The sequence below is a fragment of the Hibiscus syriacus genome, unplaced genomic scaffold, assembly GCF_006381635.1.
Source record: "Hibiscus syriacus cultivar Baekdansim isolate YM2019G1 unplaced genomic scaffold, ASM638163v2 tig00110195_pilon, whole genome shotgun sequence".
NCBI classification, from domain to species: domain Eukaryota; kingdom Viridiplantae; phylum Streptophyta; class Magnoliopsida; order Malvales; family Malvaceae; genus Hibiscus; species Hibiscus syriacus.
In genome coordinates this window covers 1,736,540-1,752,582 of record NW_024062621.1, presented here as the reverse complement: position 1 = coordinate 1,752,582, position 16,043 = coordinate 1,736,540, and the positions used below count along the sequence as shown (strand labels likewise).

General features: G+C 34.9%; 3 protein-coding genes, 1 long non-coding RNA gene and 1 pseudogene across 4 annotated transcripts; 2 read left to right on the top strand and 3 right to left on the bottom strand.

Moving 5' to 3' along the window:
* The first annotated feature begins 624 nt into the window (after positions 1-624).
* Positions 625-2,787, top strand: LOC120218098 (annotated as a pseudogene).
* A 1,113-nt stretch (positions 2,788-3,900) lies between these two features.
* Positions 3,901-4,940, bottom strand: LOC120218097. The gene is made up of 5 exons (XM_039215073.1): positions 4,851-4,940; positions 4,622-4,657; positions 4,424-4,503; positions 4,122-4,227; positions 3,901-4,007 (listed from the first exon to the last, which is right to left on the bottom strand). Exons 1-5 carry the CDS (start codon positions 4,938-4,940, stop codon positions 3,936-3,938), a joined length of 384 nt encoding a protein of 127 aa, XP_039071004.1. The 3' UTR covers positions 3,901-3,935.
* Positions 4,941-5,049: 109 nt separating this feature from the next.
* On the bottom strand, positions 5,050-6,571 carry LOC120218096 (probable fatty acid methyltransferase; the record flags this gene model as incomplete). Its single annotated transcript, XM_039215072.1, has 6 exons — positions 5,050-5,226; positions 5,303-5,361; positions 5,459-5,519; positions 6,214-6,337; positions 6,432-6,483; positions 6,565-6,571. Coding segments are annotated over 6 exons (480 nt in total), but the record flags the coding sequence as incomplete, so codon positions are not given.
* Positions 6,572-6,976: 405 nt separating this feature from the next.
* On the bottom strand, positions 6,977-7,677 carry LOC120218312. The gene is made up of 3 exons (XR_005525225.1): positions 7,668-7,677; positions 7,303-7,450; positions 6,977-7,036 (listed from the first exon to the last, which is right to left on the bottom strand). It is a non-coding gene; the product is annotated as an uncharacterized LOC120218312 (long non-coding RNA).
* Positions 7,678-12,387: 4,710 nt separating this feature from the next.
* Positions 12,388-15,892, top strand: LOC120218095 (protein unc-13 homolog). Its single transcript, XM_039215070.1, has 5 exons — positions 12,388-12,903; positions 13,130-13,996; positions 14,082-14,528; positions 14,616-14,802; positions 14,922-15,892. The coding sequence occupies exons 1-5, from the start codon at positions 12,388-12,390 to the stop codon at positions 15,890-15,892; spliced, it is 2,988 nt and encodes a 995-aa protein (XP_039071001.1).
* The last annotated feature ends 151 nt before the right edge of the window (positions 15,893-16,043 follow it).

Here is a 16,043-nt window from a genome sequence, read left to right as displayed (position 1 = left end):
AACAATACAATAATTCAACTTAAAAATATAAAAATTAGTTCAATTGAATAAAGAATTTTTAAATTCTTTTATTTTTTTAATAATTCTTTAATGTTCAATACTAATCATCGCACCCTATATAAATTGAAGGTAAATTACATTTTTAATATCTTAATTGTCATTTTTATTCCGTTTTAGTTATTCAATTATTTTTAAATATAATTACATCACTTTTATTTTTATTTTGGTCATTTGTTGTTAAAGAATAACATACGTGACATTTTTTTTAAATCTTTTCAATGATGATATATCATTACCTTTAATTTTTTTAATAGCGAGTGATTAAATAAAATCAAAACATATATTAAGTATAATTTTGAAAAAACAATAGTTGAGTAATTAAAACGGAACAAAAGTGATAGTTTAAGCACTAAACGTGTAGTTTATTCTAAAATTAAAACCTAGCCCAGATGAAACCGGTTCTGTTTCATGATCAAATCACAGCCGTTTAATCCCAAAAAAATTTACAATCTCCACCGTCCAAAAGGATACAACCCTTGATTCTTTCTAAATCGCCCCCAAATATCTCCCACACACTTTCTTTTTTCTCCAAATCCCAAAAAAACCCAAAAACCCTAACCTAAAATAAGATTGAAATTCGAAAAAAAGAACGTTAGATTTCCAGGGACTAAAAGAGAAGAGAAAAGAAGGGGGAATGGATTCAGATCAGGGAAGTTGTTTATCGGTGGTATTTCATGGGAAACAAACGAGGATAGGCTAAAGGAATACTTGGTCAATATGGCGACATCTTGCAGACTGTTGTTATGAGAGATAAGGTTACTGGTAGACCTCGAGGTTTTGGATTCGTTGTCTTCTCAGATCCGTCCGTCCTCGATACTGTCTTCAAGAGAAGCACACCATCGATGATAGAACGGTGAGATTCTTTCTGGGATTTTTTCCTTTATATGTTTTGGCGTGTCTATGATTGTTTAGGGTTATTTTTACCTGCGGAGGAAAATACAATTGGGCTATATGCTATTTCTCTTGATTTACTGTTTTGTGATTGTATGGGTTATGGTTCATGATTTCCCCCCCCCCAAGTATGTTGTATTTATTGTGAAGTATGAACTTTTATACTTGTATTTTCTTAGTGCATGCTATATTCTTTTGGCGCCAATTTTAGTGTTAAGGTATTGTTTGGTCAGCTTAGGCTTTTATTATTTTTAGTTCATTCAAGTGTGTATTTATCTGTATTGCTATTGGCCTTGCCTGGTGCAAAGATAGTTCCCAATTATAAGATAACTGTTTCCCAGGTTGAGGCAAAGAGGGCTTATCTAGAGAGGAGCAGCAAACATCTGCTAGATCTGGTAATTTTAATCAGGGTAGAAATTCCGGAGGTGATGGAAATGTCAGGACCAAGAAGATTTTGTCGGTGGGTTGCCTCCGACCTTAACTGAAGATGGGTTTCGCCAATACTTTGAGGCTTATGGTCATGTGACCGATGTAGTAATCATGTATGACCAGAATACTCAACGGCCTCGTGGATTTGGTTTTATCTCCTTTGACACTGAAGATGCAGTTGATAGGGTTTTGCACAAAATTTCATGATTTGGATGGCAAGCAAGTTGAAGTGAAGCGGGCCCTTCCTAAAGATGCCAATCCTGGTGGGGTTAGCCGAACTTCGAGTGGCGGTTCTGGTGGTTTTGGAGGTTACCAGAGTTATGGTTCTTCTGGTGGGAATTCAAGTTCCTATGATGGTCGAATGGACTCCAACAGATACATGCGTGCCCAGGGTACTGGAGCTGGCTTTCCACCTTATGGCTCGTCAGGATATGCACCTGGTTACGGTTATGGTCCTAGTAGTGGTGTTGGTTATGGTAGTTATGGCAATTATGGTGCTGCAGGTGCTGGTTATGGTGCCCTGCAGGTGCAGCTTATGGGAATCCCAATGCTGGTTATGCAAGTGGGCCTCCTGGTGCCCCTAGGAGTTCATGGGGCGCTCAAAATCAAACTGGTTATGGTGCTATGGGTTATGGAAATGCTGCTCCTTGGGGTGCTGGTGCTGGTAGTGGTGGCCCAGGTTCTGCAACTACTGGCCAATCTCCTACTGGAGCTGCTGAGTATGGGAATCAAGGTTATGGATATGGTGGGTATGGAGGAAGTGATGGATCATATGGAATGCTGGATATGGGGCAGCTGGAGGTCGTTCTGGTGGTACTCCAAATAGTAATACTGGTTCGGGTGGGGGAGATCTACAAGGGAGTGGTGGTGGTTACATGGGAAGTGGATACGGTGATGCAAATGGAAGTTCAGGGTATGGTAATGCATCATGGAGGTATGATTCATCCCAAGGTTCTGGAAATTATGGGGGAGCTCATGGAGGACAAGGCGGTTATGGTGGGGGTACGCTGGTGCACAGGGCCAACAAGCTCAACAACAGTGATTTAAATTCGTGAGAGACAACTTGATTTTGACCTCTTCTGTGCATAACCTTCGCTTTGCAGTTTGGTCTTGTAATTGTGATGGTTTCTTACTCCCAGCAGTGACAGGGGAGGCTCAAGTTGGATGCCAAATCTCCTTGGGACCGGTTGGATTGCTTGAAACCCTGTAGTTTGCAGTATCTATTTTGCTAGTCATAATAAGTACTTTAGGCATAATAGATGCCTTTCTTCAGTTGTGCTACTGAGTGTAGTTTTAATTTGGCTTGCTTTATATTTTCTTTTTTTTCTTGCCGCTCCAGTACATTTCTTATCTATGGTGGTGTTCAAGTTATGTTAGCTTATATAACTTAAATTTGCGTTATCTTTCTATTTTGAGTATATTGTTATTTATATCATCTAGGAAAGCTGGATGATAGGTAATCATGCTTGATTTGATATGATTATTAGGATATGGAGATTTTACCAAGGATTTTAATGATAGCAGTGGAGCTATGGGCCACTTGGGTTGATCACTCGTAGTGGTAGCGTTAAATGTAGTGGTAGTTGACACTTGAGGATGGCATAATCATTTTCCCCCTGTATTTGCCCTTGTACAGGTGGAAAGATGCTCGAGAGCTCAAAGGTGGAGTCAAGTGTTGACTCATGGCTCTTCCTGAGCTTTGTGGTGGGGTTGTTCAGTGTGGGGTTTGTTTGGCAGAGGACTTGCTCGGTTGAAATTTTGAATTAACATGAGACGAGAGAGGCCGTTCCCCTCCTTGGTGCTGCCCCAAGACTGCAAATTCAAAAGTTTCCCCAATCTTCATCCAGGTTCTGTGGGGTTTATTCAAGATGGAATTGGATTAGTGAAGCAAACTGCGGGGGATCTGGCAGATCAAGATTGCAGTAATCTCTAATCATTGAGTGTGCTTGGAGTAGATCTTATAGCATTGGGAGAGAGTATGCCCTTCGCATTAGTTTTGGAATGAATTAATTGAGTTCTGCCCAACATTTAATGCAGGGGACTATCTTCCATTTTACTGGCAGTAGGTTAAGTTTTATTAAATTCTGCTGGTAACCTCGCATTATTCGTAATTATTCATTATTCTAGGAAGTTATAAGCTAATCAAGTTTGTGTAGTACTTGATACATTTGCTTTAGTTATTGCAATGAGGGTCGAAAAGGTTGGTTGAAGGTCATTGATCGGCAATGGTTGCACAGCATCTATTTGGATTTAGCAGCCTTGAATTAGTGTATATGGTGAATGAAACCTTGGTATGGATATGCGGTGCACAGAAATCACCATGGTGTTGAGAAACCACTCTAAATGCTCTCAAATGATTGTAAAACGGACGTGGAAGATACACATAACATATTGCATGTAGAATTCTAAGACAAACCTTGGTTTACAATTACATTCATCAAAAAAATATGTTTTAATTTTATTTTATTCAATAATAGAATGAAAATGAACTTGCAGTTTAAGTTTTCTACAATCTCTAATTAGGGTACAATTCTGAAATGTGGAGAAAGAATAAACTAAGATGCCGAGGGGAAGCCTTTGTATGGATTGCCAAGTGCAGCTACATTTCCAGGCCAAGAAAATACAACCTACAAATGCAAATTATTTCCATTTCTAATGTTATTTATAGGATCATATCGAAAATATTTTAGGAGAAATGAAATCCATGGATGACATAGAATGTGCAGTTACTTGAAACTCACCTGGTAATTCCCAAGAGTATTAGACTTGAATCCAGCAGCACAATAATCAAAATAATATTCCCATGTCCGAATGAACTTCTCGTCAAATCCCAAGGCAATGATTTTGCCATGAACAGAGGAGTAAAATGCAAACTTCCATAAAAAAAGTTTCGAAATAATGTATATAGTTTATGCCCTACTTATCCATATTGAATTCGTGTGCGAGTGTCGGATATGAGTATGTGTTTGATAAATTAGGTAGAAGATATTTTGTTTTACTATTTTTGTGCATTTGGAAGATTCTTCATATGGCAATGGCATACCTCTGCTTCTCCAAGAAATTCTCTCTCCAACATCTAAGGGTTTGGTAGTAACGAAGTCCTATATCTCCACATGCTCCACACTAGAATTACAACAACTTCCATCAATTTTATCCATAACCAAATGGTAATAACAGAAATTAAAAAGAAAAATGTATTCCTATTTACATAATGTCTACTAAGGGAAAACTGTAATCATACCAGAGTCTGGATGCGGCATCCATGGCTGTTGTTATCCTAGTCAAAGAAGGTAGGCATCCACCAGGGAAGATGTATTCCTTGATAAAATCCGAACTTCGTCTATACTCGTCGTATCACTCTTCATGATATGAACTGTAGTAACATGAACCAGCCCAGGCACAGTCAAAACAAATGTACTAGTAATCTATGTTACTCGACCTAAGTACTTAAAATGTAAAACTGTAGTTACCTGTAAAACAAGAAGTCCATCTTCTGCTAATACTGATTCACAGCAACCAAAGAATTCCTCCATGTATTCATGGCCAACAGCTTCTATCATCACTGGAGATGGTCACATAGAATTTTAATATTTGTTTTGGTAGGTAATGGGAGAATTTGGTGTTTCGGAAGTTAACTTTCAAGCCTAGTTTTTGTCAACCATTCCCAGATTATCTGACGAGTACCTGAAGTCCAGCTTCCTTCACTCTCATTTCTGCATATTTGAGTTGCTCCTCGGATAAAGTAATGCCGGTATGTTTGCATCTGGTTCGATTGACGACTTCGATAGCTAAGCTTCCCCAACCACATCCAATCTCAAGAATTTCATGCTTGCTATCAAATTTTGCCTGGAAAATTGGGAATGAAAATTTTGATAAAAGGACTAAAGCATGTGTACAAAGTACTAGTACTGCAAGGACTTACTTTTTCTATCAGAAATAAAATTTTCTGTCGTGCATCTTTCAAATCCTCATCTTCTGTCTGGAAAAATATTTAAAAAAACCAACAATTTATTTGATAAATAATTAAAACAAAATGGAAAGTAATATTGTTTAATATTTATTGAGAGTGAGTCTTACTTAAATACGGCACAGGAGTATGCCATTGTTTCATCCAATAATAGCGCAAAAAGGTCATTACTCTAAGAACAGAAAAACCAGAGACAATTGTAAGGATTTGGTATGTTTTAAAATCTTAAAGTGTCCTGGATCAAGGAATGTGGATTCCCATGGGAATGAAATCCACATTCCCATGTTTGGTTGGCCGGGACTTATTCTCGTAATTTCATTGAATAATAAAAATTTTACGAAAGTTAAATTACAAATTTATCCTTAACTATTTTAGATTTACAAAAAAAAGTCTATAATTAAATTTTATATGAAGTTCAGGGCTTAAAATAAAATTTTACCCTTTCATTAAACATTTTTATATTTTCAATTTTGTAAATATATATATATATATATATATATATATATAAATTTTATGAATTTAAATTTTTTAAAGAAAATATATAAATATTTTTCAACTTGTTAAAAAAAAAAATATATAATAAGATAATTTGGCCAATATATATCTAATAATCTTTTATTCCTTAACCAAACACGGTAATCTTATATTCCTGTTAACCAACCAAACACAAAATATTTATTCCTTAACCAAATACGACAAACACGATAATCTTTATTCCTGCTAAATCAACCAAACACAAAATACAACATTCCCAGTAATCTTATTCCCTGCTAATCTTACATTCCGTGAACCAAACACACCTAAGAGATTTCTAAACCTGAACAAAGACTTCTTAATAATAGATTATATAGGTCATAACCTCGTGCCAGATTGTAATGGCGAGAAATGTTCCTACGAGCTTGTGTAAGAGTATTTTGCCTTAAGACGTGCTTGAAGAAATACTTTGCAGATGTTAAACTGGCTGTAAGCAACAATGGTGTCCACCAACCCCTGAACATAAGGAGTTAGATATACAATCTCGGCTGAGATTTAGGTGAAGAACATGCAGATGCTATATTCCTGTGGTTTACAGTTAAGGGTATACCTTTTCTCAGTTTCGAGTTGGAAGCAATCAAATCTCTGTTGCTGATAAGAATCTGCAGTTAACAAGGAAAATCTTATGGAAGTAAACGACAGCAGTTATGAACTCATTGCTATGATCGTGTCGATTTTCTTACCATTACAAGGTTTAAAAGACCAGCATTTTTGTCAACAAAAGAGAAATCCTCATTGATATACGAGTCTGCAAGGCCTAAATCTGCGTCTGTCATAACCTGAAAAAGCGACTGCATTGCTTATCCCTTGCTGAGTATCACGTGTAAAGAAAATCGTGTCCGTAAATCCCGTTAGATAGACACATTGCCATCGTTTGACTGATAACGTATGATAAACAGGCATCCTCAATTGTTCTATTGTTAATATATTTAGAGGATTATACATACCCTTGTACTCATGTCTGAATATGCATCGAAAATGGATGGTAGGAAAAGGTAACATAAGACAGTCATACTATATTTTCATTGAATGATTGATTTCAAATGTATTTAGCTTCAAATAAAAATGTGGACTGTGAACTTTAATACAGTTTTCAGAGAACACTTTTTACTAGTTCCTTCAAAGGTAAACATAGTGCCACCTTCCTCCAATAAACTGTTCGTGGAAAAAGTAAAGATATTAACTATTCTATTATAACGTTCATGGTTGATTCAACTGCATAACGTGCATTGCAGAAATGCAGAGCTATCCCTTTATTAAAAAGAGAACTGTAAACATAGCTGGTTTATATTGAATGAAGAGATCTGAACAAGTTAGACTTTCAAACCATGCACATTCCGTAACAATGAAAGTATGCATACATTATACCAGATAAGAAGGAGCAGAAAAGAAAGAAAGCATAGAACACTGTAGGAACTCACGTCACCGAGCCGGTTGATATAAAATGACTGAGGAATCTAGTAACGAAAGACGTGCTCCGGTTTCCATCATAGAGGGTACCATAAGCTTTGGATTGCTCAGAATATTACAACCTTTTCCCAGAAAACTATTTGCAGCAATCATCCCAGCCTGAAAATAAGTGAACCTCACTTGTGAACTGCATTGTTATAAAGCTTTTGAAAGAAAAAAAAAAAAAAACTCAGTGAAATGTATATCAGGAAAAGATCCTAATCATATGGGATCAATATGTACTGGTTTGATAACATGGTAAGATAAGAAACAATAGAAATTCATCTCGAAAAGAAGAGCTAACATAAAATTAATTATGATTAAAAGTAATCACTACCTTTAATCCAATATTTATTCATATTGATACTAAAAATCGTCTGAATATTAGTGACGAAAAACTCAAAAGCGTCGGGGATAAAAAAAACTTACACGATTAAAGACCATGAAACCAAGGTCTAAATCAACACCATCAAAGCGGACGGTCCTGGAATGGCCTCCCAAGTAGTCCTCTTTCTCGTGAAGCACCACATTTGCACCTTCTTTCGCAAGAACATAGGCTGCGACCAGTCCACTTATCCTTCCTCCGATCACTGCCACTTTCATGATTCTGTAACGAAACAAAACCAAAAGAAAACAAGGTTGAAGATGAATCAATGCTGTCGTTTTCGGCCTTCTTCTGGACTTAAATGAAACTGGTTTTTTAAGGAGAATGATTCGAGGTTTAAACTGGAATAATATTAAGGATAATGACATGAACTGAATAAGGATAATGGAAGAAGTTACCTGAAAAAGATATTGAAATGCGAGATTTTTGGAAGACGAAGAAGAGAGAATGAGCTACGAAGACAGATAACGTAGGGCTCTCAATATGTTTGCCCCAATTTGCCTCGATTGAACAACCGATCACATTTAAATGCAGTGTTTGCCCCAATTTCCTAAACATTCCATTTGGTTCCTATGTTTTAAAATTCTTTCAATTTAGTCCTACAAACGCAAAACAGGAAGGAAAAATTCATATAGGACAAAGTTGTGCCTTGTTAGTGACGCATGTTCCTTACATGACAAAAAAGAGTTCTATTTCGAGAATTAATAAAAATGGATGTTAATTTATAAATTAATTTTTAAAACGATGATATTTAGGTTAAAAGGCTAGTATTTTTAAAATATTAATAGATAAATTTATTAAATTATTTTTAATTAGGATCAAAATAATTTTTAGGAGTTGTTTTCTAGGGGCTGTAAACCGAAATCGAGAAAAAATGATATGAACTGAGCTATAAGGTGTTAGAATTCAAATCTAATTTTACTACTTATGCTGGCAAGACATGAATAATTCTTGAACATTATGGAAATCAATGTTGGCAAAAGAAAAGAAATTAAAGAGGCAACAAGATGATATAGTTGCATGAAGTTTGAAATTGTCAAAGTTGGCAACACACTTGGCAAAAGGTGGCAAAAGCTAGAAGATTCTTGATTAGTGAAGCATAATCTTGAATTACTTAAGAACTAAGCATGGAAAATAAACATGTGACAATTGATGATGGAAGAGAATTTCATTAAGACAAGGAACTCCATGTGGCAATACAAGAAGAATTTGAAAATGCCTAGATCTTTCATTAAGGAGGTTAATTACCCTTATAAATATATGTCTTTAGCGTTAATATAAATGTATGCAAAGTGAATGAGATGGAATATGAGTGAAAGCTTAGAAAAGCTAGAGAAAATTTGAGATAGCTTAGCAAAGCTATGAGAGAATTGAGTAAAGCTTAGCAAAGCTTAGAATAGTGAGGTTGTGTTTGTAAACAAGCCGCAACTAGTGTTGTAATATTGTAATATTGAGGTAGTGTCGTTGTAACATATTTTGTTTCGTATCAATAAAAGTTCGAGTGTTATAAATTACCGAGTGCCCATCTACGCTTCCAACATAAGGTTCAGTTCGGTTCCAGATTTTCATTTGATAACTAGGTTTCCATACAATTTACATATATAAGTTCATAATTCGGTTATTTCAATTCCCCCCTACGAAACTCGTTTGTTCCCGACGAAAACCAAAATAAAAAAGATAAAAATTAATGCACGAAATCGAATTCATTTTGAATTTGTTGTAAGATAAAAATAAATAAATAAACTCCTAAAACTAAGAACATTTTTTTTAATTCAAACTTGTGTGTTTGCATTAAGTTTAAGCTTGAAGTTTGACTTTTTTTTGGATATTGAATTTGAAAAACGATGACTAGTTAAAAACTACAAAATCTAATTGAACAAAAAAATTCAAATTTTTATGTTGTTTAGTTTCTATATCATTTTTAAAAAAATCGCATGATACAGTTCAATTAATCTTTTGTTAAAAACTGAACCAAATTAAAAACTTCAAAATTTTTAAATAATATAAAAATTCATTTTGTGTAAATAATTTTCCAAAAAATAAATACAATAAATCAAACAAACCCTAATTCATTTCTAAAATTAGTTGATAAGAGAGTAGTCATAGTCTGCATGCGTAAAACATGGACCAAGTAGGGATAGTTTAAAGATGCATTTGACAAACATGGAAAAAATAGTACAAAGCATTTGACGATGGTTGCTTTTATTTCCTCATTTAAAGTTTAAAAAGGTTTTTATTTTATTTGATGTTTAAGTTTAATAAGATTTGCTCATAAGATATTTTAGTTTTTATAAAATTAATTTTCGTATAAATATTTATTTTCAAAACTATGGTTAAATAATTTTTTCTTAAATGAGCAATAAATTAAATCAGATAAATTTTATAAAAAATTAGATAAATTTTAATTCATCATGTTTAATATGGTAAAATTGCTCAAATAATGATTTATAAAAAAGAATTGCCTTATATTAGGAGTTGAAAAAAAAAGCTTCATTTTCTCACATAAGATGATTATTAGAGTATCTTAAGAAATATGTTTGGACCATTTAACGATTTTGAAAAGACGTATGAATCACTTTAAGAAACATATTGATCACTAGAGGTCTTCTCCAAAATGCATGTATGTCCACAAGCTATTTAATATACATGTAGTTTAAAATTAAACTATTTATTCAGGCCAGACTTTAAATAAATTATTTTAATTCGGTATGGATTAAGCTTACTAAACTTATTATTTATTTTTCACTTAAATATAATTATAAAAAGTATAAATATTTGGATAACAATATGTTTAATATTTCATGGATAATGAAATTGAATTTTAAAGTTGAATAAAGAAAATAAATAATTGCTCTTTGGAAAATGGGAGATAGATAATGAAGGCAGGGCCACGGCAAGCAGAGTGTTGGGGTCCGCACCTTTTGCGTGCTTATTTTGCAGCTGTTTTAGTCTCTACGTGGTTCACTTGCCCACCGCACTTTTTATCTTCATCCAAATGTATATTAAAAAGGCGGCATTATTGTTGTTACATAAAATTGGAATATTTTATAATAACTTTTAGAGAAAATTATATGTTTAGTACATAAATTATTATTTTTGTTCGGTTTTAGTACCTAAACTTTTATTTGTTCTAAAATCATACTTAACATTTAGTTTATGTTTCATTTTGGTATCTCGTCGTTAAAAAATTAAAGGAATTGTTGTAGGTGACATTTTCTATAACTAAATTATATCTTTCATCACTCGACTATCTTTTCACTCTTATTTTGATCACTAAAATTTAAAAAAATTCAATTTAATGACCCAACTTTCAAATTGCTCATGTTTTAATCACTCTAATTTATTTTATTAATAATTTTTGTGACATGACATTTTTTTATTTTATTAATATATAGTTAAAGTAAAAAATTAAATTTGAAAGTTAGATAGATTAAATTAGGAGATTTGAAAGTTAAGTAATTGAATTAAAAAAATTAAACTTCAATGCTCAAAATAGGAGTGAGAAGATAATTTAGTGATAAATTATATAATTTTACCCATAAAAAAGTGTCATGTTCTAACGGTGAGGTAAAAAACAAAATAAAAAATAAACGTTAAGTATGATTTTGAAACAAAAGAAAGTTTAAGTACAAAATGGGACAAAAGTAATAGTTTAGATATTAAACGTGTAATCTACCCTAATTTTTAAATATGATTGTTGAATTTGTTTTATAGAATATTAATTACAATAACACAATTTATTGTTTTATTTTTTTTAAATATTGTATACAATGATAAAATAAATTATTATAATATGACCAATAAATATAAAAAAATGATTATATATATATTTTTAGATATTTATCGCGACAACATTATTTATCGTTATAAAATTTTAATTAAATGCGTAATAATAAAATAAGTTGTTAAATTATGTAATATGAGCATCGCTTTTTTTATTTTTATTAATTTAGGGTAAGTATAAGATAACACCTATTCAAAAATCATTTGACATTGATCGTTTATATTTCTAACATTGTTGGTACTCGAACGCATTACTTTAAGGAATATCAACAATTCTTTTACATTATGTAATTTGATTTTATTGATATTAATCATAACCACACAATTACTCATAATAAATTCTTAATCAAATGTGTAATGATAAAATAATTTATTGGTGATAACTTTTAAGTGTTATTACATAATTTTATTTTTTTGTGATTAATCGTAATAATACAATTTATCGCAAAATATGCTATTATTACATATTAGTATATTAGCAACTATTAAAAAATATTGATATCAAAATATTCTTTTATTGGTTTATTATAATAAAACATTTTATTAATTCATCTTATTAATGAGTGAGTAACGAAGTTAAAAGTAATTAAAATAATATATGAACAAAATTACAAAACATAACCAATATATATATATATATATATATATATATATATATATATATATAATTGTAAATAAAATCAGTTATTATAAAAAATAAACATATAAATTAACAATTTAAATATATCTAGATCTAAACTTAAAAAAAATAACTTAAACAATTTATAAATTAATTTTAAAGTAGAAAAATGAAATTCCAAAAATACGATAAATTATATGTTAAGAGTGAATTAGCAACGTATGTTCCTGTCATGGCACTACAACGTTGGCAAACCTACCAAACAAAACAATGCTATTTTTTCCCCTTGCTCTCTCCACCATTGCCGACCTCGCATGGCCTTTTGGTGAGCTCGAAGGCCTAGAATACGACGAGGTTTGCGAAACGGCTTACGAGATATTCTTCACGTCATGTCGTTCGTCCCCGGGCTTCGGGAGTCGGAATGCATCGACGTTTTATTCTTCGCGTGATGGGGACGAAGGGACCTGGTATGGGGCATTAGCGTTAGCCTCAGGGCCGGGATCATTCGGGCGGCGGGCGAATCAGGGGGTGGTAGATGCGCCTCTGAGTACGGTTAAAAGGGATTTGGGGTTGAAGACGGTGAAGAGACCACAACATGGTAGGAGAATGACAATGTCCGCTTTTGATTTTAGTGGAGACGATGACAGTGAGTCGTCGACGTCGCCGGCGTCAGCAAGGCCTCAGCGATCTTTGAAGGCGGTGGAGATCATGAAACGACAAATGAGGGTATCAGAACAGAGTGACAATAGGCTTCGGAAGACTCTCATGAGAACCCTTGTTGGCCAAGTACGTATCATTTATCGATAATGCATGTTATTTGTTCGTGTTATCCATTTCAATTGATTTCCTTATAATATAGTATTAAATTGTGATTGTAGTATAATATTTATCAACATTACGAATGTTACGACTTGATTTGTGTATGTTGTTGTTATATGACGATGATCTTAAAAGTAGTTGTAATGTGATTGTTACGTCTCTATGTTGTAAAATTCCATGTCGGTTTGAATAGATGGGTAGGAAGCCGGAGACGATCATTATTCCGCTCGAGCTTATTCGGCACATAAAACCGTCGGAGTTCAACGATCCACACGAGTACCATATTTGGCAAAAGCGTCAACTCAAAATCCTCGAAGCAGCCCTTCTAATTTATCCGTCGATCCCTCTAGACGAATCGAATTCTTCTGCAATGCATCTTCGCGAGTCGATCCGAGCCGGTGACTGCAAGCCTATAGACACTTCAAAGAACTCAGAGACATGGAAAACACTCTGCACCGCCGTTGCATCTTTGGCTTGGCGAAATACCGATGGTTTCCCTACTGATGTGTGCCATTGGGCTGATGGATTCCCTCTCAACATCCACCTCTACATTTGTCTCCTTCAGGGCATATTTGATACCTACGACAAGACGGTAGTCCTCGACGAGGTCGACGAGTTGCTCGAACTAATGACAAAGACATGGACCACATTGGGGATCGATTGGCCGATTCACAATGCTTGTTTCACTTGGGTGCTTTTTCGGCAATACGTTGCCACTAATCAAACCGAGCCCGATCTTGTATCTGCAGCATGTACTATGTTGACAGAGGTGGAAAATGATGCTCAAGAGCCAGACAGAGAGGAAATGTATGTGAAAATCTTGTTTTCGATAGTAGCTTCGATTCGAGATTGGACGGAGAAGCGGCTGCTCCGTTACCACGAATATTTCGACAAAGCAAGTGTTAGCGGAATTGATAGTCTTTTGCCTCTGGCACTATCTTCAGCAAAGATTTTAGGTGAAGATGCTACAATCATGGAACGGGATATAATGCTCGAGGATTCGACCAGTGATCATGTCGGTCATTACATTCGATCTTCGATGAAAAATGCATTTACAAAGGTAAGTAGGCAACTATCTTATTACTAAATACATCAGTTTTGGCATGCATTTTGTTTAATCCTTAGTTCTTTTGTGTTCGCTGTAGATGATAGAAAATGAAAATGCCAATAAAGAAGAAGGGGAAGAACCGAGTGTGACCATGTTAAAATTTACTAAAAGAACTGAGGAGTTGGCTGAGAAAGAGAGGGCAATTTTTAGTCCTGTATTGAAGAGTTGGCATCCGATTGCAGCCGGCGTGGCGGTTGTGATGCTACATCAATGCTATGGAGATCTGTTGAAGGAATATGTAACCGAGACACGTATACTGAACGGCGAAGTGGTCGGGGTACTACAGGGAGCTGCAAAGCTAGAACAAGTTTTGGTTCAAATGGTGGTCGAAGATTCCGAAGACAGTGAGAATGGTGGAAAAGGAATAGTTACAGAAATGGATCGATACGAAGTAGATTCGATCACATTGAGGCTCTTGAGACAATGGATAGATGAAAGGCTAAAACAAGGGAAAGATCTTCTTGGTAGAGCAAAAGAAACTGAAGTCAGTCAATTTATTTGTTCTGTTTTTGATTAAGTTCATAGGTGAGAAGGAGATGTCTCAGCTTACTAATTGGTTTTTATGCTGTAGACCTGGAACCCCAAGTCCAAATTCGAACCGTATGCGACATCGTCGGTGGAGCTAACTAGTTTGGCTAATGAAACGGCGAAAGATTTCTTTGAAATTCCGGTTGAAATTACAGATGATTTGATTCTTGAACTAGCTGAAGGTTTAGAGCAGCTCTTCCATGAGTACACTACCTTTGTAGCTTCATGTGGTGAGAATCATCTCAGTGTGTTTCATGCACCATTTTAGGCCTACGTGATTTCGTCGACGATAAGTCAATGTATCGACGAGATCTGACGATCTGATTGGATGCATCATTTCTTGTTTCAGGGTTAAAAAAGAATTATCTCCCTACACTTCCTCCTCTAAGCAGATGCAATCGAGATTCGACGTTGTTCAAAATCTTTAAAAAGGCCACTCCTTGCGCTGTTGGAGTAGAAGAAATGAATCGAATTGCGAGTCTAGATGGTCGCCATTCTCGCCCAACAACGAGCCGTGGCACACAACGCCTTTACATTCGACTTAATACCTTGCACTATCTGATCTCCAATCTCGATTCTCTCGGTAAAGCCCTGACCAGCTCGCTGAAAGGTTCAACACGAAACGATTCTGATAGCATATGCGAACAACGTGATGCTTCATGTGCCTTCTTTAAAAATGTTATTGGATCTATTCAGGATGCTTGTGCTCATGTATCAGAAGTTGCTGCTTACCGCCTTATCTTCCTCGACTCAAATTCTAGTTTCTACGAGGGCCTTTATGTGGAGGAAGTAACCAACACTAGAATTCGACCTGCAATCAAAGTTCTAAAGCAGAATCTAACGCTTCTTCATGCAATGGTCACCAATCGAGCTCAACCATTAGCAACGAAAGAAGTTATGAAAGCATCTTTCGAAGCATTTCTTATGGTTTTGCTCGCCGGTGGACCGTCTAGGGCATTTAACCTGACCGATCACGAGATGATCGATGAGGATTTCCACAGTTTGCAAAAGGCATTTTATCATTCTGGAGAAGAATTGATATCTGATGAGGAAGTTCAAAGGGAAGCCGAGACAGTTGAAGGGGTAATATCATTAATGTCTCAGTCCACAGAACAACTGATGGAAGATCTCAACACTGTCACTTCTGAGACTAGCGGAATAGGCGTTGCAGGTTCGGGGCAAAAGCTACCGATGCCTCCAACAACGGGACGGTGGGACAAATCGGATCCGAACACTATACTAAGGGTCTTATGTCATCGAAATGATCGAGTCGCGGACCAGTACGTAAGGAAGTCATTCCAGTTGGCAAAAAAGGCATGACATATATGAGAGGTAATGTTGATATTGTGCCTATTAGATGAGTTCCTATGGTTCCAGGTGCATTCAAGCCATTGGTTCTCAATGATCTAACTATATTAGGCAATTTTATTTGTTTTAACACATATCATTTCAATGGATTATAAGTGATAAT

What these genes read in the sequence shown, in the direction of transcription:
- LOC120218097 (XM_039215073.1), bottom strand. Translation starts at nt 4,940, where the DNA reads ATGATAGAAGCTGTTGGCCATGAATACATGGAGGAATTCTTTGGTTGC. An exon ending in ATGGACTTCTTGTTTTACAG is followed by an intron (nt 4,658 to 4,850) that starts GTAACTACAGTT and finishes TTCTTTGACTAG; the next exon opens with GATAACAACAGCCATGGATG. An exon ending in ATACTCTTGGGAATTACCAG is followed by an intron (nt 4,008 to 4,121) that starts GTGAGTTTCAAG and finishes TTGCATTTGTAG; the next exon opens with GTTGTATTTTCTTGGCCTGG.
- LOC120218095 (XM_039215070.1), top strand. Translation starts at nt 12,388, where the DNA reads ATGCTATTTTTTCCCCTTGCTCTCTCCACCATTGCCGACCTCGCATGG. An exon ending in TGAAAAATGCATTTACAAAG is followed by an intron (nt 13,997 to 14,081) that starts GTAAGTAGGCAA and finishes TGTTCGCTGTAG; the next exon opens with ATGATAGAAAATGAAAATGC. An exon ending in TACCTTTGTAGCTTCATGTG is followed by an intron (nt 14,803 to 14,921) that starts GTGAGAATCATC and finishes TTCTTGTTTCAG; the next exon opens with GGTTAAAAAAGAATTATCTC.